Genomic DNA, 24,631 nt, shown 5'->3' with positions numbered 1-24,631 from the left:
CTTAATTACTTGCTTGTCCGGACAGACATCTGCTATGCCATGCCCCTGGCATAACTAGTGGCAGACCTGGCGGCCTTTATTAGGCCCCCCCGGCTGCCATAGAAGACACCGGCACTCTGTGATCACACGCAGGATGTCGGTGGGGTCAGAGACGGAGCTCCCTTCCTCCCTCCAAAACCACTTAGATGCGGCTCTCGCTATTGAGCGCCGCATCTGAGCGGTTAAACTGGCGAGATCAATACTGATATCTATCTCGCTCGTTCGATGCAGCACCGTGAAAAGGCGTATGCATCGAAATAAAGCCCATTAGTGGCCCCCATGAAAAGGCGTATTGGCGTTCACGAACGGGTTAAATAGTATGTCAATTTCTATACATTCTCTTAAAAGGAAGACAGCCCTCTTTAAAATAGAAGCTGGCCCGGCGAACAGCTGATTGCTGAGGGTCTGGTTTCTCTAACCCACGCTGATGATCTATTGTCTCCAGGGGAAACCGCGTCTGGCTATACATTTTCTCTGCAGAAAGCAGTTTAGAAGCTCCAGCATTTAGGACTTCTTGTTCAGACTTTATGGTTTATCGTGATAGCAACAGGTCTTGTATAAAATCACTTAAAAAATCCCTGGTTTCTAGCTCATAAGGGAAAAAACGGCATAACGAACAATTAAGGAGGAGGTGGAAATTTATACACAGAAACTAGAAAAAAATAAAATAAAGCCTAAAACTTACCTTCACTTGATCAACGTTGGAATAGTAAGCCCAAGTCAGGCAATGTATTTCTTGCCTACTAGGCCCAGATCGTTCCGGAACATTCCAAATATATGTTTGTATCTGCCCTATATGTGATATAGTGGATTAGCCAAAATTCAGCAAAGTACTACTGTATTTCTAAAGTTTTTTTTCATTACTGTAGAGGATATTCTTACCTGGCTCAGTAGGTTTTATATCATTATCCGCTGGTTCAATGCCATGTGCATAGATTGAATAGGGTCTACTTGCCATGTTTTTAAATATGATCTCAATGCTATCGCCAATATTTGCTTTAAGGAGAGGACCTATTATATAGGGAGCAATATGCACATTAATTTGATAAACATTCCATTTTTTATGTAATAAAATATTTTCATGTGATATAATCAGATCCTGTACTGGGGAGGCGAGATAGAGGCCGAGGACATAGCTAACATTCCTGCCCAAAGACACACGTATGATTGACATGAGCCATGACACAAATCGCCTCCTTCTCCATCTGGAACTTGAGTGGCTGTCATAGTTATGAGCCAAACAGATGTAAGAGTAGATTTCTAACGTTAATCTGTTTTCCCTTAGTCCTAGCAGCAGCACAATAATGTGAACTAGTAGGACAGATGGAATTTTTAATTTAATCAAACTAATCAACTAGGGGCTCCACCCTACATAGACATCTAGCCCCTCCTACCATTTCTTTATTATAAATGTAAAGGATCTGCCAGACACAGCTTCTGTGTCGACGCCCGTGGGTAATCAGTCTGCACCTGCTCCTAAGTCTGTGAGAGTGACACGATCTTCTACCAGTCAGGCTGGGAGGCTGAGGAGTGGGAGAGCCTATCACAGCCTGGCCAGACGGAGCTAGCTCCCGCCCTCTGTCTATTTATACCTGCATTTCCTGCTCCTCCTTTGCCTGTGATTCTTTTCTGTTTCCTGGCTCTGCTGCTCCTGCTATGATTATTGACCTTGCTTCATTTTTGACCCTGGCTTTACTGACTACGCTCCTGCTCTGCGATTTGAACCTCGTGCACTCCTGGTTTGACCCGGCTCGTTCACTACTCTTGTTGCTCACTGTGTTGCCGTGGGCAACTGCCCCATTTCCCTTAGCTTCTGTGTACCCTTGTCTGTTTGTCTGTCGTGCACTTATTGAGCATAGGGACCATCGCCCAGTTGTACGCCGTCGCCTAGGACGGGCCATTGCAAGTAGGCAGGGACTGAGTGGCAGGTAGATTAGGGCTCACCTGTCTGTCTCCCTACCCCGTCATTACAATAAAGTAGTAGGCTTTATTAGGGCTGGAATCTCGTGCTGCTGCTAGGACTACTCTTCCCTTACGTCTTGCAGCAGCAGAATAATGGGGAAATAGCAAGAAGAAGCCCTCTTGACTGGTGGAACCCAAGATTGACCGCTCAAGAGACGTCTCTTCAGACAACCAAAATTCAGCCCATAATGGTTGAGAAATATTAAGTGCGAGCTCCAAGCTGCACAGTAAATTTGATCCAGTGGTATCAGACTTTATTCAGCCCAAGAGGTGTCCACTGCTCTAGTAGAGTCGTTTTAGACTAAATGAGGTAACACTGTAAGCCGACTACTGGCCTCGACACTTCATCTACCCAGGGTAGGTTTAGTCGATTTTAAGTCTTTGAGAATTTATTGTCTCCGTAAAGAAACAACCTTCCTAATCTCTTACTCCAAGCCAACTAGATCTCAAGACAACAGCAGAGCAGAGTTTATGTTCCTCATGAGGGGAAGACACGTGCCAGATCATTGGAAGGGAGTTGACCTGATTTCAGGTTGCAAATTTTGGAGTGAAGTTTGGTAGTAACTTCATCAAGACCATGTCCTGGAGGAATCTGATGTATGGATCCACTGATGACAATGCTTGAAGTTCCCCTGTTGTAACAGATATTATGGTTACGGGCGGACACCCCTCATGTGCAAACCGTGCCAATGCACAGCAGCGCAGTATAATATAATTGAGGGACCGAAAACATGCTCACAGTTACTGGTGCACCATTGGAATGAGATAACCTGTCATGTCCGTGGCTGCAGGTCGTCTGGTTCACTCTCCCCCTGACGGCCGCAGCCATGGGTCGGCGAGCGCTGGCCTCAGTCTCCTCCTCAGGAGACGCCAGCGCTCGCTTCCGCAAACCTCGGCCGGATCCCGTAGGGTGCGACCGCACGCTCGTGCCTGCTCTTAAAGGGGAGGCGTGCGCACCGGACTTTAATGAATTATCAGCACATGAGTGCTCTGGACTATAAGAGGGGTTCAGCCCCTTGTTTCTATGCCTGAGCGTTGTTGTCGTACCCTAAGTTTGTCTATGCGATGGTCTCCTAGTGTGTTCCTGTTCCTATTCCTGTTTTAGTTCCTCTATCCTGTGCTATCCTGTTCGTGTGCCGTGCTGAGCCAGAGTCGTGCTGTGCTGTATTCCATGCCTGTCCTGCTACTCCATGCCTGACGTCTACCTGCTGCCTAGTCTACCTGCAGCCTAGTCCCAGCTGAGCCTCCCCTGCTACTGTCCAAGCTGCCACAGGTACCCTATACGAACTATAGACTTTAACATGCGCCCTGTTGGCCAGCTGCCATACCGCCAAGGCGATACGGCCCAATGGGTCCACGAACCCTATGTGACACAACCTAGGGTGCCATGGTAAAACATTGGAGAGTATGGGGTCCCACACTCCCCACCCCCTACACGTGGCTCTCCACCACCTTTGTCTGCCCTTGATTAGGACCAGAAGGAAATAACCTCTTAGGATAGGTAATTATGTGGTACCTCTTCCCGAGGTTCAGAGGTAGTTGATCATAAACTTCTTAAGACTAATGCAAAGTCTCCTTTTGCAATAGGTCTGAGGATAACAGGTCTCATTTAGCAGACCATTTCAGGAACCTTTTCACTAAGGGCTCTTGTGACAAGGATCTTACCCAAAATGCGGCCTGGCCTAAATTTTGGACCTTCCAGGTTCATAGACTCAGTCCTTTCCCGAATCCTTCCTGCTGGAAGTGTAAAATGTTGTTAAGCCGCGGGTTGCAACTATTTAAGTCGTCATCTTACTGTCCGGCAGCAGCTTCCGGTCCACATGAGAATGGCGCCGGATTTCGCTCTGCTAACGAGCTTCGTTTTGGTCCGTGTGGGAGCGGCGCATGCGCCGTTCCCACACAGACAGTGTACGCTGCAGTGAATGGAACGGCTCCCGTTCGCAATCTCTATGGGGAAGCATGTTGCGTATTCCATCTCTGTATGTGTCGTTAATCGATACATACAGAGACGAAAAAAAAATGGCAGCCCCCATAGAGAAGTAAAAGTAAGAAAAAAGTAGAACACAAGAACACAACTAAGGCCCCATGCACACGGCCGTATTTTTGTCCACCCGTAAATACTGACGTAAATACGGGTCCTTGGTCACACGTATTCGACCCGTATTCCACCCGTATTTACGGGCACTTTTTGGCTGCAAAATTGCACTGCACTAATCGGCAGCCCTTCTCTCTATCAGTGCAGGAAAGAGAGAAGGGACAGCCCTTTCCGTAATAAAAGTAAAAGCAATTCATACTTACCCGGCCGTTGTCTTGGTGACGCGTCCCTCTCTTGACATCCAGTCCGACCTCCCTGGATGACGCGGCAGTCCATGTGACCGCTGCAGCCTGTGATTGACCTGTGATTGGATGCAGCGGTCACATGGGCTGTAACGTCATCCCAGGAAGCCGGACTGGAGGAAGAAGCAGTGGGGGGTCTGGGTAGGTATGAACGTCTTTTTTGTTTTTTACAGCTTTATCTATATTTTGATCGGTAGCCACTGTCCAGGGTGCTGAAACAGTTACTGCCAATCGTTTAACTCTTTCAGCACCCTGGACAGTGACTAATTACTGACGTCGCCTAGCAACGCTCCCGTAATTACGGGTGCACACACGTAGTCACCCGTAATTATGGGAGCCCCATAGACTTCTATGGGCTGCCCGTGCCGTAATTACGGCCTGAAATAGGACATGTTCTATCTTTTTCAACGGCACGGGCACCTTCCCGTAAGCATACGGGGAGGTACCCGTGGCCAATAGAAGTCTATAGGCCCGTAATTACGGGAGTTTTTACGGTTGTGTGCATGGGGCCTAAAAGCAATATGATAAAAAATAATAATTTCATGACACCTTCCCTTTAAAAGGTATATAAAGCTGAAACAATCAATTCGCCCCATGTGTAAGTCTCCTTGGTAGTTCCAGACCTGGACTGTAGGCAGGCCTTCATGAATTGATTAGAGAGCCATTTAGCTTCTAAAGGGGCTGGTCAACCCTCAGGCTGTCGGCTTGAATGTCTTCAGGTCTTGGCAGAGTTGAGTTGCCTGACACACCAAGTTCTGCACTGGGGGAAGTCTCCAGTAACACCCTCGACTCATCTGAATGAGGTTAGAATACCATGACCTCTGTGGCCAGAATGGCTTTTGCAGTGGCCTGTTTTTGCCCGATTTTCATTAATAACCTGGGTATCACGGAAACCGGATGGAAAACGTAGGCCAGCCTGAACCTCCTAGGGATGGACACGGCATCCACTTCCAAGGGATTGTCACCCTAACAAAGGGAGAGAATGTTTCCACCTTGGCGCTGAACCTGTTGGCCATGAGATCGATCTCTGGCACTTCCCACATCCTGGTGATCTGCTTGAAGATCTCTAGATTCAGAGACATTGCTCCCGGACTGTTAGCTTTTGACTCAGTCGGAGCCTTGCTTATATACAGCAGAAGATGGGTAGATTCAACTCTGTCCATATCAAGATATTTTCCACCTTCTTGAGAAGGGTTCCTGATCGGGTACCACTCTGCCTCTTTGAGTTCCTTTAGGATCAAGGACATAGTGCTCTAGAGGGGACTCTTTGAGGCCCAGCCTGTCTACCACTCTAGGAGTATTCCCAACTTAGTTGAGATGCATCTGTAATCAACAAGATCCAATTCTCTGGACCAGGCACCTCACGTTCCTAAGATGTTTCCACATCTGATGGATTCATGAGTTTGGAATGACAGGGTGCACCTATTGTTCAACCACTCCGAATTGTATTACCTTTTGGTTTTGGATCTCTCTCTGGAGGGGTTGCCAGTGTCCTAAGGCCCAAAGGACTGCCTCTGCAGATGCTGACATGAACATAAGCCCCTCCGCTGCCAATATTCTCTCCTGCCAAGCAGGCGAAAGGGAGAATATCTTCTGTGAATTTATTTAAAAAAAAGCCTAAGAACGTCCTTGTTCTTGCTGGACCAATGTCTGACTTTCCCAATTTATTAAACAACAGCGTTGGAATTACTGGACAGTAGTTTGAAGGTGGCGCATGAAATGAATCATCCAGGTATGAAACCACAGGTATCCCCTGTGTTCCTACAGGCAGCTATTGCGGTCACCACTTTAGAAAAGGTGTGAGGAACCGAAGAGATCCTGAAGAAAACAGCTGTGAATTGCAGGGAGTTTGACACTGTCTCAGATCTACACAGCTTTACTTTGCCATTTTTTCTGCCTCATAGAAAATCTCTATATGAAGGCATGTATCCTTAAAGACTAGGGAGGCCATGAGATCTAATTTCCAAGGATGTAATTGTCTCCTATTTGACTTTTCTTCTTTCTGAAGAATAGGAGGTTGATACCTTTCCTTCTGCACTAAAATAAAAAATAAAAGGAGACACGGCGCCACATAGTGCAATAAAAGAGATGGAGTAAACGTGAGCAATTATAAACCAAGAAAATTGCTCACCTTGGGTAATGGATACCGTATAGGTATCACAAAAGCAAGACGCTGCTGCCAGGTCCATGCACAAACAAACGATATTTGCTGTCAAGGTATACTGAATGTAGTAGAACAGAAAAAGGGGACCAACGGCGCTGCTATAAATGATGTCAAGTAGAAGAGAATTGATTTGAATGTATTTATTTTCATGAGACAGGGATACGCGTTTCAACGCTGGACTGGCGTCTTCATCAGGCCAATACATTTGGCATTGGCCTGATGAAGACGCCAGTCCGGCGTTGAAACGCGTAGCCCTGTCTCATGAAAATAAATACATTCAAATCAATTCTCTTCTACTTGACATCATTTATAGCAGCGCCGGTGGTCCCCTTTTTCTGTTCTACTACATTCAGTTCACCTTTCCTTCTGGGAATTGTAGAAAGGAGACATCCAGGATGACCTGATGTAAAGGAGCAGTACGGGAAATGCTTCCAGAGGAAGTGCATTGAATAGCCGGACTGCCTGATCTTCAACCAAAGGAAGGGAGATACCTTACCAGCTTCAGAAGAAAGTTGGAGGTGCCCCCTACAGGAAGGGATACGGTGTCAGAGTTTAGTCCTTCTGGTGTCAGAAGTGGAATCAGAATCACCGTCTCCAGGGGGAAATGCGACTTAACGCAGAGCCCTAGACTGCTCGGTCATCCTGATTGACTTTGTTAAGGACTATGAAGCTTCTTAATTCCCTTCTATGGAACCTTGGTCTGCCTCGGTATTGACTTCTGTGATGTCAGAGAGAGTTTCACGTTGAACTACTTGAACTGACTGAGGTAATGATTCTACCTTCTTCTTAGAGAAGCTCCCTAAACCTTTAGTCAGCTCGGACCCTAAGAGTCTATTGACTCATACTTTAACTCACACAGGTTGTACTTTGAAGCATTAAGTGCGACTCAGAGTTTAAGCTAGAGAGAGTGTCTGCCAGTGGTGGATAGGGCCATAGTCCTGTCTGACAACCTTACTTTTTCAGATAGTATCACCCAGGTAGTCAGGGGTCAAATTGATCATATCATCACATGTAACTCCAGCATTTATATTACCTTGAATCTGTTAGAATCCATTTTTGGTGAGCCCTGGAGATTTCCAGCAGTCAATGGAACTAGGCACGGATTCCCATCCAGCTCTCCCACGCTGGTACTTGTGAGGATTCAAGCTGAGCAACTTCTGCGATCTGACGAGAGCAGGCACCTACAGCCCAGCCCGCCACATTTAGCTTAGCTGTAGGATAGGTCTTTTTTACTTTATTAAAAATAAAGCCTTTGGCTGTCCGTCAGAAAATGCTGGGAGTTGTAGTTCCACAACAGCTGGAGTGCAACAGCTTGCTGTGCACTTCTGCGGTCCGTAATGAATTGTGCTAAGGGCCCTGCTCAGTAGAGTAGGCCTTCAGGCACACACTTGGAGATTTGACTTGACTCAACAGGTACAATAGCCTGGATCGTTTTGGCAATAGCCATATAATCTTGGAGGAGGACCTCGCTGCTTAAGTGTAGCTCATCCAAAGGAAACATGGACCGTATTCAAGATGTTTCCTCTTCTGCCATCGTAGCTTTATTCAAAAGCTTCATCCACTTAGAAGGCCCTAGGCCCCCTAGAGGTGGAGACGAGAGCTTCCGCCTGGTCAACATCCTGGTCTCTTGACCGGATGGACTTCCACAATTTCCATTAGAATGATAAATTAACTTGAGGCGTTGTTCCTTGCAACACTTAGAACATTCTGAAGAAAGAAACCCAATTCTTCCATTCCATATGGATCTTTGAACGGTCCTTAAATCACCTGGTCTCCCATATAGGTGCTTGCCACACCCTAAGCTGCATAGTTTCTGCACTTTGACACAGGCGGGCACATTAGTCTAACATAGCCATGGACATCACCTTGCAGATATGGTTCACCAGCAAGGATGCAAGGGTGACAATCCTGGCACCTAAAAGTTGCTAGCTACAGGCAGGGGAATATCACATTCCCTGTAGCTACTGTGCTCTCAATTGGAGGTTGTTTTTCCTTTAAAACCCACATCTGGGACTGCACACAGACCGTTGTTACACCTCAGACATGCTCCAATCTGTCTTAGTACGTTGCTCCTTCTCTAGCAGGCGACTGTTTCTGCTGAGGAGCTTCCTCCAATCTCTGTCTCCAGAACCTGCTGAAGACATCTAAAAAATAGATTAAGTAGCACTTTATACCAAGCAATAGCTGCGCTCAATGAGGCAGTGCAGCACTATGTTCAGACTAAATGCATACGTGAACAAACGGGAGAGGATTGCTCTTCATACTAAACTTTCTCAAAGATTCTTATCTGAGAAATGCTGAACTCTCCGGGCACTTCTGCCCTCAGCTTCCTAGATGGAGGCATCTCCCAGGAATGTCAGAAGTTCAGCATAACAACATGAAAACAGTAACACAATGCAAACAAGCAGTGCAAACCCATCTTGTCCAAGTCCAAAGGACAGAAAAAAACACATGTAGGAGGGCTGGACGTCCTTATGTAGGGAGGAGACTCTAGTTGATTACTTTGATTAAATTAAAAATTCCATCTGTTCTACTAGTTCACAGGGGCAGAGATACCCCATTATTGTGCTGCTGCAGGACGTAAGGGAACAATGTTTTCTCCACTAATTTCCTCTCCTCCTTCCTCATTATAATTCATCAGTCTTAGTAAACAATATTACTTACCCAGAATTGCCAAATGCTTTTGGTTCTGAGTCCTTTCCATTTTTACTGTAAATGTGTCATCGGTATATTCTCGGTACACGGCTTTCTTATATGTTGAACCAATGGATGTTCTCGTTCTGTTTAAAAAAACGTCTCCAGGGCTGAATAAAAAATAAGGGCGTTTATTTGCATTAAAATGTGTATTACGTACCTAAATATACAATGACATAGAACACACATAGACACATATAGAGCCTTTACTGTATAGTGCAGTCTTAAGTGAAGACCATTTAATCGTAGCTCTTTTATTATTTATTTTATTGAATCCTCACAAATATGAACAGTGTTTTTATGCAAAAGTGGAAGATTTTGGTGTCAAACTAATGTTTACTTCACTACTGTGGCAATATTGCAGAATTCTTTTTATTACAGATGAATTTTTATATTCATGCCAATATGAGCCATGATTTTTAAAAATTATTATTCTTTCATCATTTATTTAAATTATTTACCAGTTAAGAGACAAAAACTAACCACCAGGATCTTCTATTTATTAAAAAAAACGAATAAACATATTTCAGTCCTTGTCTGGTATGATGCGCTCCTTGACCATACATAGTTGCATAGGATGAAAAAAGACATAGGTCCATCAAGTCCAACCTTTATCAAAAAATTACCCGTCATTCATTGCTTGATTAATTATAACCTTTAATGCCATTTGTCAGTAAATAATTATCTAGCATTTTTTAAATGCTGACATAGTATCTGCCATCACTACCTCTTGGGGTAGCACATTCCATAGTTTGACCACTCTAACGGTAAAGAACCCTTTGCTATATTGATGTCTGAAACTTATTTCTGTCACCCGCAATGGATGTCGAGTGGTCCTTTGTAGAGTCCTTGTAAAGAACAGATCATGTGCTAGTTCTTTGTATTGACCACACATATATATATACATGTAAATAAGATCCCCTCTAAGTCGTCTTTTTTCAAGCTAAACAAGCCCAATTTTTCTAGCATTTCATTGGGACACCTCCCATCCCATTTAATAATCTAGTTGCCCGCCTTTGAACCCTCTCCAGTTCTCCTATATCCTTTTTACAATGTGGAGCCCAAAACTGAATTCCATATTCAAGATTTGGCCTTACAAGGGACATTCCTGATAGTGAGTAGTTTTACCTTACATTTTGTGGATCCTTTGATTCTAAAAGACTCCAATAACCACAATATATTAACGTGTGCCCAGTGCATTGATTTCATGAGTAGCCCTCCTCCCACTTGTTTCATTTTCACTCCATTCTACATTTAAAAAAAATGTAAAAGCGGTAACCTCCCACCACATAGAGATAAAGTAGTAATGTGGGCCACAGATATATTTATCCCATTATGTGGTGTATAGAGCGACACCTAATTTTTCTCGATTTCTGTTTTTAGCCCCAATGTTTTCTAAAGTGTTTGCCAGCTATAGATGCCTAATAAGTGGCTGAGATGTCCCCACACAGTGCCTCAGCCCTAGATGATCCTAAAGTGCCAAAAACTAAAGCACTGCATGAAGTTGATGGTTGCAGGGTTTAAGAGTGAGGGTCCATGTTGATCTGTGGCGGGGGGGGGGGGGGGGGTGAACGCAAGTCTGACGCTGGCAAAGCGGAGTCCAGCACTTCTGTTGTGGCTGTGGTTCTATTGGTAAAGGGAGAAAACCTCCTCCATAGTAAACAGAGAATTGAGGATGCTGGAAATACCCATGCTGCAGGGGGCCAGTACAAATGTAGTTTGCCTGCAATGGCTCTGGGTTAGACTACCCCAGCTTAGCTTCTTTGCATCCCCATATCATTTTAAAAAACAATGGTGTTGCGCTACTTTTTGCTCAAATTGACTTACTAAAGCTTTTTTAAAGTAGAAACTCCCTTGTAATATTACCTTACCTGTTATTATGGTCTGTGTGCCACAAATGTTCCCAGATGCGGTTGGGAGAATAGTCCCATTCCACTTCTTCAGCTGCAATGTAATATGTGACTTTGCGGGCATACTGGAATGTAGAATTTTTCTTATTACATGACTTAACCGTGTAGTGCTGTCTCATTCCACCTGTGTAGTGGTCCGTGGTCATACATTCCACATTGAAAACACCTGAAATCAAATGATGCTGTTGTTTAATATCTTTTCACTAGTCCCCAACAACTGGTAAATAGGAACAATAGATTACAATTAGTGACATAGCAAATACAATAATATAAGAGCTGGAATATACTTTAGGTTTCGTGTCCCTTAAAGAACCTAAAATAATCATAGTGATTGTTGCAGTGACTTTCTATGTCCCTGATCTAAGGTGCTTTTACTCGGCCTGATTCCTGGCTGGAAAGACGAGTGCTAATCGAAGATAGAGCACATTCATCGTCACTCTTTAGCTACATTTACAAGGAGCAACAATCATAATGTATGGGTATACGAATGAACATTAATAAGTTTGTCACCATGCATTTGCATCATGGGAATGCACAGGGAGATCTGTTTCTGAAATAGCAACCATTTTTTTTTGAGGCATAAAAAAATCTGATAAGCCGATGAACGAGCATTTGCTTGTCGGCCAATCGCTGCGCTATGTAAAAGGGCCTTAAAACACAGGTTATTGTTCTTTTTTTGAATTATTTATTATTCACATATCTTGACTTAAATGCTATGTACACCTTTGAAATTGTTCTTTTTTTTTAAAATAAAAATTGATATCAGTGTTATTGGGGCCACCTTGTTATTACAGTTTGTTAAAATTTATTTTTACTTTTTGAGATACAGCTGCTTTGTATCCTGTTGTATCCTGAATCCGTCAGGTCAGCGGGACTGACAGGTTCAGTGACAGCGGGGACCGAGCTGTTATTGATCACATCTAAAGAGCGAGCTGTTATCAATCAAATCTAAAGACCGAGCTGTCATCGATCACATCTAAATTGATAGCTTAGATGTGATGGATAACAGGTGGATCCAGCGTGTCAGAGGCACGCAGGACCTGCTTTCACTGAACCCATCAGTGCCAATGACCTGATGGATTCAGGTCTCATTGCTAGATACAGTTGCTCTGTATACAAAAAAAGCAGCTGTGTCTCAAAAAGTTAATTTTTTTTTAAATAAAATATAATTACAAAGTTCACACTGATACACTTTAAACAAAACAAAACAACGTTTTCAAAGGAGTACATAGCCTTTAAATATCTAATACGTTATAAAATATTAATAGTTTTATTATTGAATGATTATCTTTTGACTTTCTAAATTATTCTGGGCAACTTACCCACATTGTCAGGCGTCATTATTACTGAGTATGAGATGTGTGGAAATAAGCTTGCTACATCCCTTGTGGTATCGCGGATGCGAATGGTATTTCCTGTAAAATGTATTCCATGCATGTCAACCTCTGTACCGAGTCCCAGCATATGCCAACGGATTGAGTCTCCTTTACACATTTCCAGACCAGGCTGATTTCCATACATGTATCCATTGATTGCTGTAAGCAATATGTAATAAAATAAAACATTATTAGCATTAACTAAAATTAAAAAAATAACAAAAACACTTTCCAGGAACAAAGAGATTATTGTATTTGCACTGTCAATTTCCTGGATTCATTTGTTAGGAGCCTTGCATTTAAGGATGAATTGGACAGTCATGGAACTTGGCAATACCAAGGGCACAGCAGTAACCAAACCTATAGGTCCTCCTTACACCATTTTATAGACTACAGGATCCAATGTTAGGCACCTACCTGAAGCTGTCGATACTTTCCACTGCTGCCTTCACTAGCTTTCATGAAGTAGCACAGCTTTATTCCGGTACTGCTTTCTCCTTCTGATACAGTCCCTGAGAACTCTCCTCTCTCATGCTTCCCCCTCCCCTGCAGATTTGGTGGGTTCTTTCCTCTCTCTACACTGTTATACAGTCTGTATGATCCCCCCTCTCCCTGCCGACACTGTTGTGAGCACTCTCTTTCCTCTCTAAATACAGCTTGCTCTGCTGTGTACAACCTTCGCCCCCCTACCTGCTGGTATCTAACACTGTGCTGCTGTGAGAGGAGGTCAAAGTAGAGCAGATAGAGTCGGCTCTCTGAGCCAACAGCAGCCAGGAGATGTGTGCTGTCGGCAAATGTGAAAGAAACAGCAGAAAATCTAGCTATATGAAGGTGTTACACGGACTCTACAGCAGCAAAATTGTAGAAAACATTTAATGAAGATGATTTAACATGTTGCCTAATTTTGCATCTAGAAAGCAAATGAAAAAAACAAAAAAAAAACAGGGTATTGGTCTTTAAACGCAGCCATGCATGCCCATGCCATCACACTGCCTCCACCATGTTTTACAGAGGATGTGGTGTGCTTCGGATCATGAGCCGTTCCAAGCCTTCTCCATACTTTCTTCCTCCCATCATTTTGGTACAGGTTGATCTTTGTTTCATCTGTCCAAAGAATGCTGTCCCAGAACTGGGCGGCTTCTTTAGATGTTGTTTGGCAAATTCTAATCTGGCCTTTCTATTTTTGAGGCTGATTAATGGTTTGCACCCTGTGGTGAACCCTCTGTATTTTCTCTCACGAAGTCTTCTCTTTATGGTAGACTTAGATACTGATACACCTACTTCCAGTAGAGAGTTCTTCGCATGGGTAGATGTTGTGAAGGTGTTTTTCTTCACCATGGAAAGGATTCTGCGATCATCCACCACTGTTGTCTTCCGTGGACGTCCAGGCCTTTTGGAGTTCACGAGATCACCAGTGCGCTCTTTTTTATCAAGAATGTACCAAACTGTTGATTTGGTCACTTTTAACATTTGTGCTATCTCTCTGATGAATTTCTTAATTTTTTTCAGCGCAACCATGGTCTATTTCACTTGCATTGAGAGCTCCTTTGACCTCATGTTGTTGTTTCACAGCAACAGTTTCCAAATTCAAATGCCCCACCTGGAATCAACTCCAGACCTTTTACCTGCTTAATTGATAAGGAATAACCCATGCAGCCCTTTAAATAGCTTTTGAGATTATTGTCCAATTACCTTTGGACACTTGAAAAAGAGGCAGCTACATATTAAAGAGCTGTAATTCCTAAACCCTTCCTCAAATCAGGATGTGAACACCCTCCAATTAAAGCTGAGAGTCTGCACTTTAAGCCCATATTGATTATATAACTGTATATACAATATGTTTTGGTAAACAGCTACAATTCCAAAACTTGTGTCACTGTCCAAATAATTCTGGACCTAACTGTAAAACCAGGAGTGGAACGTACACAGAGAAATGTATAAAAGTTCTAGACCCATTCTTGGTTTTGGCTTCCAAATACTGATGCAAAATACTGACCTAAATACTGCGGTGTAATAGAGGCCAAAAAAAGAATAGTAGGAAATTACTTACAATGCATCATATTGGACTCCTGAAAATCTGGATCTTCCTTGTCCATAGTTTGCGGGTTGCCCATAAATTGCCTAATATTGTCCTCCAGATACCAGCTCTTATTTTCATCAAATACAGTAGCCATCATGAAGTAGTTGTGATCGACACGCATCTGCAAGCCGAGTGAAAGAGGCAATAATTAAAAGATTTGCAGAAAATGTTGTATGGAGCAGAAATTATGTAGAAGTAAAAGTCTATTTCACAAAGGGCCACTATTATGAGAAAGTGAATTTTTACATTATGTTTTTCTGTATTTCTTTTTTGTTGTGCCTAGCCATTTAAAAATAAATTATCATATATTGCACATTTCAGGTGGCCAGTCCATATTAGGCTTCGTTCATATCAGCGTCATGGCTCTGTTCCGATGTTCCGTTTGAGCTTTCCGTCGAAACTGAGCCCTGACTGACACAAACGGAAACCACAGGTTTCCGTTTTCCATCACCATTGATTTCAATGGTGACGGATCTGGTGCCAATGGTTTCCGTTTGTCTCCGTAGTGCAAGGGTTTCCTTCACTTTGACGGAAAATAAATTACGTAGTCGACTACGCTATTGGTGAAGAAAATGACAAAACCCTTGCACAACTGTGACAAACAGAAACCATTGGCACCGGATCCGTCACCATTGAAATCAATGGTGATGGAAACGGAAACCTACGGTTTCCGTTTGTATCAGTCAGGGCTCTGTTCCGACGGAAATCTCAGACGCAACATCAGAATAAAGCCCTGATGGATATGTGAACAAAACCTTAGCAAAACAGACTACATTGCAGACTACATTAATAACATATCCTGTGAACATGTCATAAATGTCTCTCATGGGAAAACCCCTTTAAGCCTATTATGTGTTCATAAAATGAATAGATCAAACGGACAGCATGGGGTCACTCTCACAGATCATCACCTAGTGCCTTGCGGGGCAACCTGGTGGCTGGTTTTCCCTTAAACAAACTAACCCCACACTGAAATCACTCTGGGCTGTCTATTGCTGGGACTGGTTAAATAATTGGTGGCACACACACGCTGTTCATTTAATTATTTATTTCCTGGTTTATTCTTTAACAGAGCACAATGAAAGGTAAATGTTTTATGCCATCCATAGATTTATTTTTTTGGTGTACCGTAGAATTCTCCTAACATTGGTGATTTCTGAGAATTGCAGGGGAGCCCACCATTAACCCTTACCCTGGGTCCCAAAAAGGCTAAGGACTGCTATGGACAGAATGACCATGCTACTTTTACTCATTGCTCTATTGTAGTCACTTAAAGTGTACCTCCAGTTATACTCCCCCACCAGTACTAACATTGGGCTTGGAAAGACGCTCCTGCACGCTGGGCAGTACAGTTGCCTTTGCGACACTCACGATACTCAGAGAGTATTGTGTAAGGGTCCAATAATAATTAATATGACCTGTGCATTATACGCTTCGTGTCATACGGCTGCTACGTAAAATGTACCACCCAGCGTGCAGAAGTGTCTCTCCATGCCCAATGTCAGTTCACGTAGGAGAGTGCAATTGGAGGTACACTTTAAAGCAATAGAATTTCAGAGCAATTTTTTTTTTGTTTGATACTGTATTGCTGATTCATGAATCGATTCATGAGTTGACCAGCCATTAAGATGCATTAGATTTCGGATTTCCTTTTGGTGAATTTAGGAGAATAAGGAATAGTTCACACTGCAGATTTTGCTTGGCGGGTCCCACCGCAAAATCCGCCGCAGAACTATTCCTCCTGAATGCAGGAAGTTTCCTCCTTCCCGTCGACCTCAATGGGAGGTTCGGCGGAATCCGCCCGAAGATCGTGCAGGATGCTTCTTTTTCCCACCAGCTGAAATAATCAGCTAGCGGGAAAAAGAAACGTCCAACACCCATTTAAATGAATGGGAGGCAGAATTTTGCATTCGAATCTGTGGCAGATTCTGCCGCAAAATTCCTCCATGTGAACATACCCTAAGAGCTATCAATGGGTGTCAGAAGTAGGAAAACAGATTTATCATCTGATGGTAGTATAAACATGACCTAATAGGAAATATAAAAGCAAATGCTATCACTTACCTGTATGTCATTAGTCAAGCTTCTACATACTAACAGAGCACCCACAAGCCCAGAATTAGTATCTCGGACTACATCAACCGATGAGTAGTACAGCCATGGTAAGCAGTTTAGGTCATAAGAAGTTGATCCCACACTATATGGTACATCCCACACATAAGTGAAAGTGTCTCCTGGGGCTACGTGGGAAGCCTGTGACTGTCCATCTGATTCTCTGGCTGCAAGATCAGTTAGAAGATATAAAATAAGTTAATATCCTAATTAATACCCTTTGCATAGCGGCCAATATCTTGTGGAATACTTGAATGTGTATCAATCTTATAATAACATTACCAAACAAAATAACCATTTAAAGAGTTGAAGGACATTTATCACCTCTCCACAGGAGAGGTGATAAATGTCTGATCGCTGGGGTCCCTACTGCTGGGACCCTCACTAATCACTAGAACGGGAGGGTCGAGCCCCCCTTGAATGGAGCGGGTGTCATGATTGCACTCTGCCGCAACATTCAATGTCTGTTGTGCAGCACTTGGTCTCCACCAGAAATATGTGGCAAGCAGTTCACAGGACCAGGTTGTCATTATGGAAATCAAAACAGGGATTCTCTCAGGACAACCCTGGGAGTTTTTGTAAGGCCCAGGGCTGTCCCTTAAAGTCATCATTATCATCAGGGAAGACTATCGGGAGGCTGACTACCCTTGTGATGCATTGATTGCTACAACACAAGGTTTAAAAGGCCACAAAAACAGAAATCAACAGCACAAATCCCAAAAAGGGAAGATAGTTTTAAGTCATAATCCAAAAGTGCACACGCTGTCAGACTTCAGCCCTTACGGGACCAACATCAACAGTAGAAGTAAATAAAATGCAGCACTCATTAAAAGGGTTAGGACTTTTCTCCAATATGTTCAATTGCCGGGGGTGGCGGCTGACAACCACATCCACCCCATGCCATCACAGTGCTAAATGTACAGCACTCTGAGTTAAGTACCACCTCCTAGTCCCTTAGGGTATGTTCACACGACAGCGTCCGTAACGGCTGAAATTACGGGGATGTTTCCGCCTAATTCCCCGTAATTTCAGCCGTAACGGCATGTGCAGGCGCTTGAACGCCGCGTCCATTACGGACGTAATTGGCGCTGCTATTCATTGGAGTCAATGAATAACGGCTCCAATTACGGCCAAAGAAGTGACAGGGCACTTCTTTGATGCGGGCGTCTATTTACGCGCCGTCATTTGACAGCGGTGCGTAAATATACGCCTCGTGTGAACAGACAAACGTCTGCCCATTGCTTTCAATGGGCAGATGTTTGTCAACGCTATTGAGGCGCTATTTTCGGACGTAATTCGGGGAAAAACGCCTGAATTACGTCCGTAATTAGTGCATGTGAACATACCCTTAGGTCGCTTTTCTCGCTGCGTTTTTTAAGTCCGTTTTTGGAGCTGTTTTCATTGGAGTCTATGAGAAAACGGCTCCAAAAACGTCCAAAGAAGTGTCCTGCACTTCTTTGACGAGGCAGTCATTTTAAGCGTCGTCGTTTGACAGCTGTCAAACGACGACGCGTAAATTACAGGTCGTCTGCACAGTACGTCGGCAAACCCATTCAAATGAATGGGCAGATGTTTGTCGACGTATTGTAGCCCTATTTTCAGATGTAAAACGAGGCATAATACGCCTCGTTTACGTCTGAAAATAGGTCGTGTGAACCCAGCCTTACATTTACAGGGCAGTGTAGGAAAGAGTTTAAAAGGGTTATCTGGTGACATAAAATTAATGAACTATCCTCAGGATAGATCAACAATATCTGATCGGTGACGTTCCGACTCTCAGCAACCCCGCCGGTCAGCTGTTTAAAGGGGTTTGCAGCTAACTGACACAACATTCTAAGCAAATCACCATTTAAATGGGCTTTCCGGTTTCAGCAAATAAATATTCTTTAATAAAAAGTAATTCAGAAAATCAGTAAGAGACATATTTTCCCTCTAAGTAGCGGTCGGAGATCAAGACTCCATTCGCATGTATCTACAGGGTTGAATTTGCCCACCAGAGCACCCAGACGCTAATTTTAAAAAAATGATATTTCCATTGCAATGAAAATCTTTGCTGTTATATTGAAATGAGAAAAAAAAATCTTGAAATATTCCTGTTTTCACACTGGCTACTAAACCAGACTCAATAGGCTTGCGCTTCTTGTCTTTTGTAGCTCACTTGTCATCTTTGCAGTATAAACTGGGTGAGGATAAGAAGAGTCATCGTTTTATCATTTAAGGGAGTGCGTTAATGACAACTCTACTGTTGGGGTATGTTTACACAGGGCGGATATGCTATAAAAAAGTATGCAGCGTATTCGACCCAGAACCTGCATGGAATGCCGGCTGAAAGTCTGCACCCAATGTGCAAAGCCCATAAAAAAAAAAAGAAATAAAGTCCATTAAAGGGGTTCTTCAGGCACGGACTGATTTTTTTATACTGGTGGGGATCCGACACCTAGACCCTGCACCGATCAGCTGTTCCGGCTGCCTCCGGCCACCAGATGTTATGCAGTGGCCGGCAGGGCCGCCATCAGGTATTTCAGGGCCCCATACAGCTAAATTTTCTGGGCCCCCCTACCGTGGCACCGCCTGTTAACGGTACTCCGTCCAGCACTATATCATGCTACCCAGGGCCGCCATCAGGGGGTATTAGGGGTACTGATGCGAGGGGCCCGTCCAAACCTAATTGAAAGGGGGGCCCAGCAACTGCCGCGACTTGCCTTTGGTAGAAAAAAACAGGCCCCTGCAATGGGGCCCGTTTTTTTCACCAAAAGAATGTCGTGAGCTGCGGGCCCCCCCTCTCGTCATGGGGGCCGTCAAACACCGCCCACGCGACTGATCACGCGCACCCGCAAACTCCCGCACGTGCGCACTTGCGAGCGTGCGCGACCACCGGCGACCGCCCGCGCACCGGCGACCGCCTGCAAGCGCGCACCGAATTTTGAGGCAGATTTTGACCTGCCCATACTATCTTGCCGCGTTTTTTGCCTGCGGCGATTGAGGACAGCAGACAAAAAACGCAGCGAAAAATGAATTTTCTGCCTCCCATTGATTTCGATGGGAGGTCAGAGGCGGAACAGCGGCAAGAAAGGACGTGCTGCTTTTTCTTTTTTCCGCGACTGGCTCCCATTGATTTCAGATTAAATCAATGGGAGGCGGTTTTGAAAGTTGTTTGGTGCTGATTCTGACGCAGTGTCCGAGTCAATTTCAAGGCCCAAAAACTCTGTGAACTGGGCCTTATTGTTAGGGCTTATTCAGACGAACGTGTAATACATCCGTGCAATGCGCATGATTTTCACGCACCTCGCACGGACCTATGTTACTCTATGGGGCCGTGCAGACTGTCAGTGATTTTCACGCAGTGTGTGTCCGCTGCGTAAAACTCACGACATGTCCTATATTTGTGCATTGTTCGCGCATCACGCACCCATTGAAGTCAATGGGTGCGTGAAAATCACGCCCAGCACTTCCGCAGCAGTATAAACTATGAATGAAAACAGAAAAGCACCACATGCTTTTCTGTTTTTAAAACAGAGTGTCATAATGATGGCGGCTGCGCGAAAATCACACAGCCACGCATCATACGCTGCTGCCACACGGAGCTGTTATGGACCTTTTGGTAGGAAGGTAGGAACACACTAGGCATGAACACTGCGTATTTTATGCAACACATTTTATTGCGGAAAATCCGCAGCGTATTACAGTCGCAGCAGAGTGGATGGGATTTGAACAAATCTCATCCACACGCTGCAAAAAAAATGGACCTGCAGTGTGGCTTTTTAAGCCGCATCTTGTCAATGTATTCTGTGGAATCGCCGCTCCTCTGTTGCGGAAAAGCTGCGGCTCTGCCGCAAAAATCACAAATGAGAAAAAAAAAGGTACTTTTTTAAATTTATAAAAAAGTTTAGACTTGCCCCGGCCGTAGTCCTGGTGACGCGATTCTCTACTCTTAGCGCAGCCCGGCCTCCCATCATGACGTTTCATCCCATGTGACTGCTGCAGCGGTCACATGGTCTACAGTGTCATCCCAGGAGGCGGGGCTACGTCTGCAGGATTCCCGCAGCGGACATGCCTCACGAACCCTGAGCCACTATTTGGTGCAGTTTTGCTGGCAGAATTCCCTGCGGCTACCGGGGCGGGAGTTTGTGGTTGCGCGCGATCGGTCGGCGGTGTTTGACGGCCCCCATGAGAGGGCGGGGGCCCGCAGCTCACGACATTCTTTTGGTGAAAAAACGGGCCCCTTTGCAGGGGCCTGTTTTTTTCTACCAAAGGCAAGTCGCGGCAGTGGCCGGGCCCCCCTTTCAATTAGGTTTGGCCGGGCCCCTCACATCAGTACCCCTAATACCCCCCTGATGGCGGCCCTGGTGGCCGGTGTCAGAAGCAGATGGCTCTGTACGCTGCATAGCGGCCGTACTGCAGAACTGCAACTCTACTCCTATTCATTTGTATAGGAGCAGAGCTGCAGTACTGCATCTCCGCCACTATACTATGACCAGAGCCATCTGCTTCCGGCACAGACATCCGATGCCCGGAGGCAGCTGATCGGTGCGGGGTTGGGGTGTTGGACCCCCACTGATCATGCACTCATGACCTATCCTATGGAATATGGATATGAAATATCAGTATGAAAAATCGGTCTGTGTCCAGGCATCCCTTTAAATCTCCCTGCCCTTGCCATAGCGACATACACCCTCCTATGATGATGCTGCATCCAATGTGACTGCTGCAGCAGTCACATGGGATAGAACGTCCCATATGACCTGCCACTCCCTGGTCTCTGGGGAAGGGGCTGTACTCCATCACTTCCTTGAGATTGTAATAGTCTATCACATTTCTCTGCCTATTGACTCCACACCCTTCTGTAATGTCTATACAGTTAATACAGGAAAGATGGTTGTACTTCCAATATGGCTGCTTTCATGGAAGTTTAAAAAATATATATTATATATATAAAATAGCTATGAAATTAAACACATCATTTATCTTTTACATCTAATTAATGAAACTAAAATACATGATACGTTGTCTTTGAGATGATTAGCTTCTAGTTACGTATTATGCTCTTATTTTATAAAACTTTAAGAAAAAATAGAATACACTAACCTTTAAAGACGTTGCCTGTATTGTAGACAGAACCTTCCATAGCTTTCTTGTAGCTCACTCCATGAGCCTGGATGCTGTATGGGTGTCTTGCATTGTTCTTGAAAATAATTTTAATAGTATCTCCAATCTGTGCTGTAATTATTGGACCTAGTAAAAGAGACATATTGAGGCAAGAATTGAAAATATTGTTTCAGGACAGGCAGACTGGTAGCTTATAACTCACTGTGAGTAGGGTAGGGCCAGGGCTACACAGTGAATTTGGGCGTAAGATTGCACGGCCAAAGATCGCAGTGTCGCCCTGTCTGCATCACAGGTAATGCAAAAGTAAATGTGGCAGAGTTGCGACACGCAGTTTGCCGCGACACGATGGTTGCAAAAATCCTAAAATCTTGACTTTTGTTGACTTAGATGTGACCAGTATTAGGGTTAGATTGTGTATCAGAGGCACAAAGGAGCTGCCCTCAGGTGAGCCGTCAGTACAGCTGACTGACAAGTTCGGCTTAAAGCGGCCAAATGCAGCTTTTATGTAAAGTGGATCCATAGAAGCTGCATCTCTAATATGTTTAATATGCCAAAATACATACATTAAATAATAATAAAAAAAGACATCAAAGGTTTACATTAGAATCAATGTTCAACAGATTGTAAACTGATACAAAAATGAAAAACTATTTCACACAGAAATTTCCATAAAGTTATGGTAGTATAAACAGAACTTTACCCCTGGTGCACTGATCTTGTTTCTATAGCAGTAAATTACTTTTCTATACTCTGCATAAAATGTTGTCTATAAATGATGAAGGTCAATCAGTATGGAAGAGCTTGGGCAAGTCGTACAGGATGTAAAGTATTACCCAGAAGTCCAAGATGTTCTTCCTCCTTGGATCTTTCTTTCTTTGTGGTAAAAGTTGCATCTGTGTATTCAACATAAACTGCTTTCCGATAAGATCCTCCAATCTTCTTTTCATTTTGTTCAAAAAATGTTGCTGATTCACTATAAAAACAGCAAATGTAAGGCTCTGTTCACACCATGTTTATGACCTACCACAAATATCAAACTAAGAAAGGTATACAAATGTTTTAGGCAGCATTCCCATGTCAAAAATGTAAACTTTTGGCAAATGTTTGCTGTTTGGATGTTGAAAATCATAGGCTGATAATTTTTTTAGAGTCGCAAAAAAATGATCCATTAAAGTCTACTTTTTTGTAACTGTACAAATGAAATTAATAGCAGATGCTGATGTATATATATAAAAAAAAGAATAACAGATTCTTCAGTTTGATGCCAACTATATACTTTTTTTGACAAATACATCTAATGAATACATAAAGAATAACCGCTCTGTAAGTTGAACGTCCCCTTTAGCTTTATCGTAATATTGCATCACTAATCAATACGCCACCAAGGTTGTTTTGGGAAAACCCTTTACTCAAATTTTTCTTACATTTTGTCTTAAGTTTTTACCTTATCACTTATTAATCCCGAGAATCAAGGGATATCAGGACTTCAGTTTGTATTTTATGGCACATTAATATGTTTTTTTTAATCAAATTTATGTTTAATGAAACATAGAAATGTGAACATGCATAAGGATATCATAGGCACGTAGGCCAATATTTGCTATAGTTATACATTGTAACGTCCGCGGTCGCAGACCGCAGACTCCGATCATCCTACAGATGTCTTCCTTCCCAGAGATACCAGCACATGTGACTGTCCTGTCCTGCAGTGACCACTAGGGTGCGTGCTCGAGCTCATTCCCGGCCTTAATGGGCAATTACATGTTTTAGATTGACTTATTGCTCCCATGATCGCCCTGGACTATAAAAAGGGCCCCTTCCTTCATTGCCTGAGCGTTGTTTGTGTTACCCGTGTTAGTCTTTGCAAATGGTCCCTTAGTGTCTTCCAGTTCCCAGTGTTCCTGTACCTGCTACCTGTATCCTGTGCTACCTTGTTCCTGTGCCTTAAAGTCATGAAGTCGTGTTGAACCACCGATCTGTCTGCTGTGTTACACCACGCCTGGTGTCTGCTGCCAAGGTCCCATCTGAGCCTAGTCATCGCTACTGTCTGAACCACCACAGGTACCCTTGCTTGAACTATAGACTTTTCTTGGTACTCTGTGTTGGCCAGCTGCTGTACCGCTAAGGCGGTACGCCCCAGTGGGTCCACATACTCACAGATCGTGACATACATGTATAATAAACAAAAGAGTAACATAACAATTGGAGTGACTGAATACAGTGTAATATGTACAATCCATATTTAAGACTTATTATTGCCAAAAATGTAAGAGCAAAATATGTGACAAACAGGGTGGGAAGACAAGTAAAATATGTAGAATCACGTCGACATGAGGACAGGTCTATCTGTGGACTAGCGGTCTAACTTCAGGCTAGTAATCCGGTCAGGTAGCAAAAAGTATATAGCTTGATGATCTCCATTTCAGGGGGATGAGGATTTTAGCAGCAGTTATCAGAACTGTGGGAAGGTTGTGTTTTGAAAGATGTAATTCCAGTGAAGGGAGCCAGAGCAAATTCAGCTCGGTGGATAGAGAAATAGAGGTGGAACATATCTGATTGATATGATGCTGCACCTCATTCCAAACGGTTTAATTAATGTACAATTGAACCATATATGAGAAATCGAGCCCTGTGCAGCGTTGCATCTCCAGCAGTTATCGTCTTGGGTGTAACCCATTATTTTAAGTTGGCATGGGGTTTTATACCATCTTGTCAAAATTTTATAAGAATTCTCCTGAGTTCTAATACATCTCGAGAAACCATGCGAGTTAGATAGGATTTGGGAAATCTCTGTGGGCGTGAACTGGATGTTCCCTCTCCCATACTGCTATAAAGGAAAGTGTAGTCAAAT

The 24,631-nt window shown here is 43.7% G+C and overlaps 1 protein-coding gene across 1 annotated transcript in view; it reads right to left on the bottom strand.

Annotated features, from left to right (window-relative positions):
- LOC142760448 (ceruloplasmin-like) overlaps window positions 1–24,631 on the bottom strand; it is an 81,909-nt gene that overhangs the window by 33,045 nt on the left and 24,233 nt on the right. The window contains exons 8-16 of the mRNA XM_075863638.1: window positions 22,614–22,753; window positions 21,760–21,906; window positions 16,627–16,841; window positions 14,533–14,683; window positions 12,429–12,641; window positions 11,068–11,272; window positions 9,167–9,306; window positions 922–1,050; window positions 725–831 (exon numbers count right to left, since the gene is read on the bottom strand). Of these exons, the coding sequence (XP_075719753.1) occupies window positions 725–831; window positions 922–1,050; window positions 9,167–9,306; window positions 11,068–11,272; window positions 12,429–12,641; window positions 14,533–14,683; window positions 16,627–16,841; window positions 21,760–21,906; window positions 22,614–22,753 (1,447 nt within the window). The remainder of the gene's footprint in view (window positions 1–724; window positions 832–921; window positions 1,051–9,166; window positions 9,307–11,067; window positions 11,273–12,428; window positions 12,642–14,532; window positions 14,684–16,626; window positions 16,842–21,759; window positions 21,907–22,613; window positions 22,754–24,631) is intronic.

Source organism: Rhinoderma darwinii, chromosome 4 (assembly GCF_050947455.1).
Source record: "Rhinoderma darwinii isolate aRhiDar2 chromosome 4, aRhiDar2.hap1, whole genome shotgun sequence".
NCBI classification, from domain to species: Eukaryota; Metazoa; Chordata; class Amphibia; order Anura; family Rhinodermatidae; genus Rhinoderma; species Rhinoderma darwinii.
This window is presented reverse-complemented; position numbering and strand designations above follow the sequence as displayed.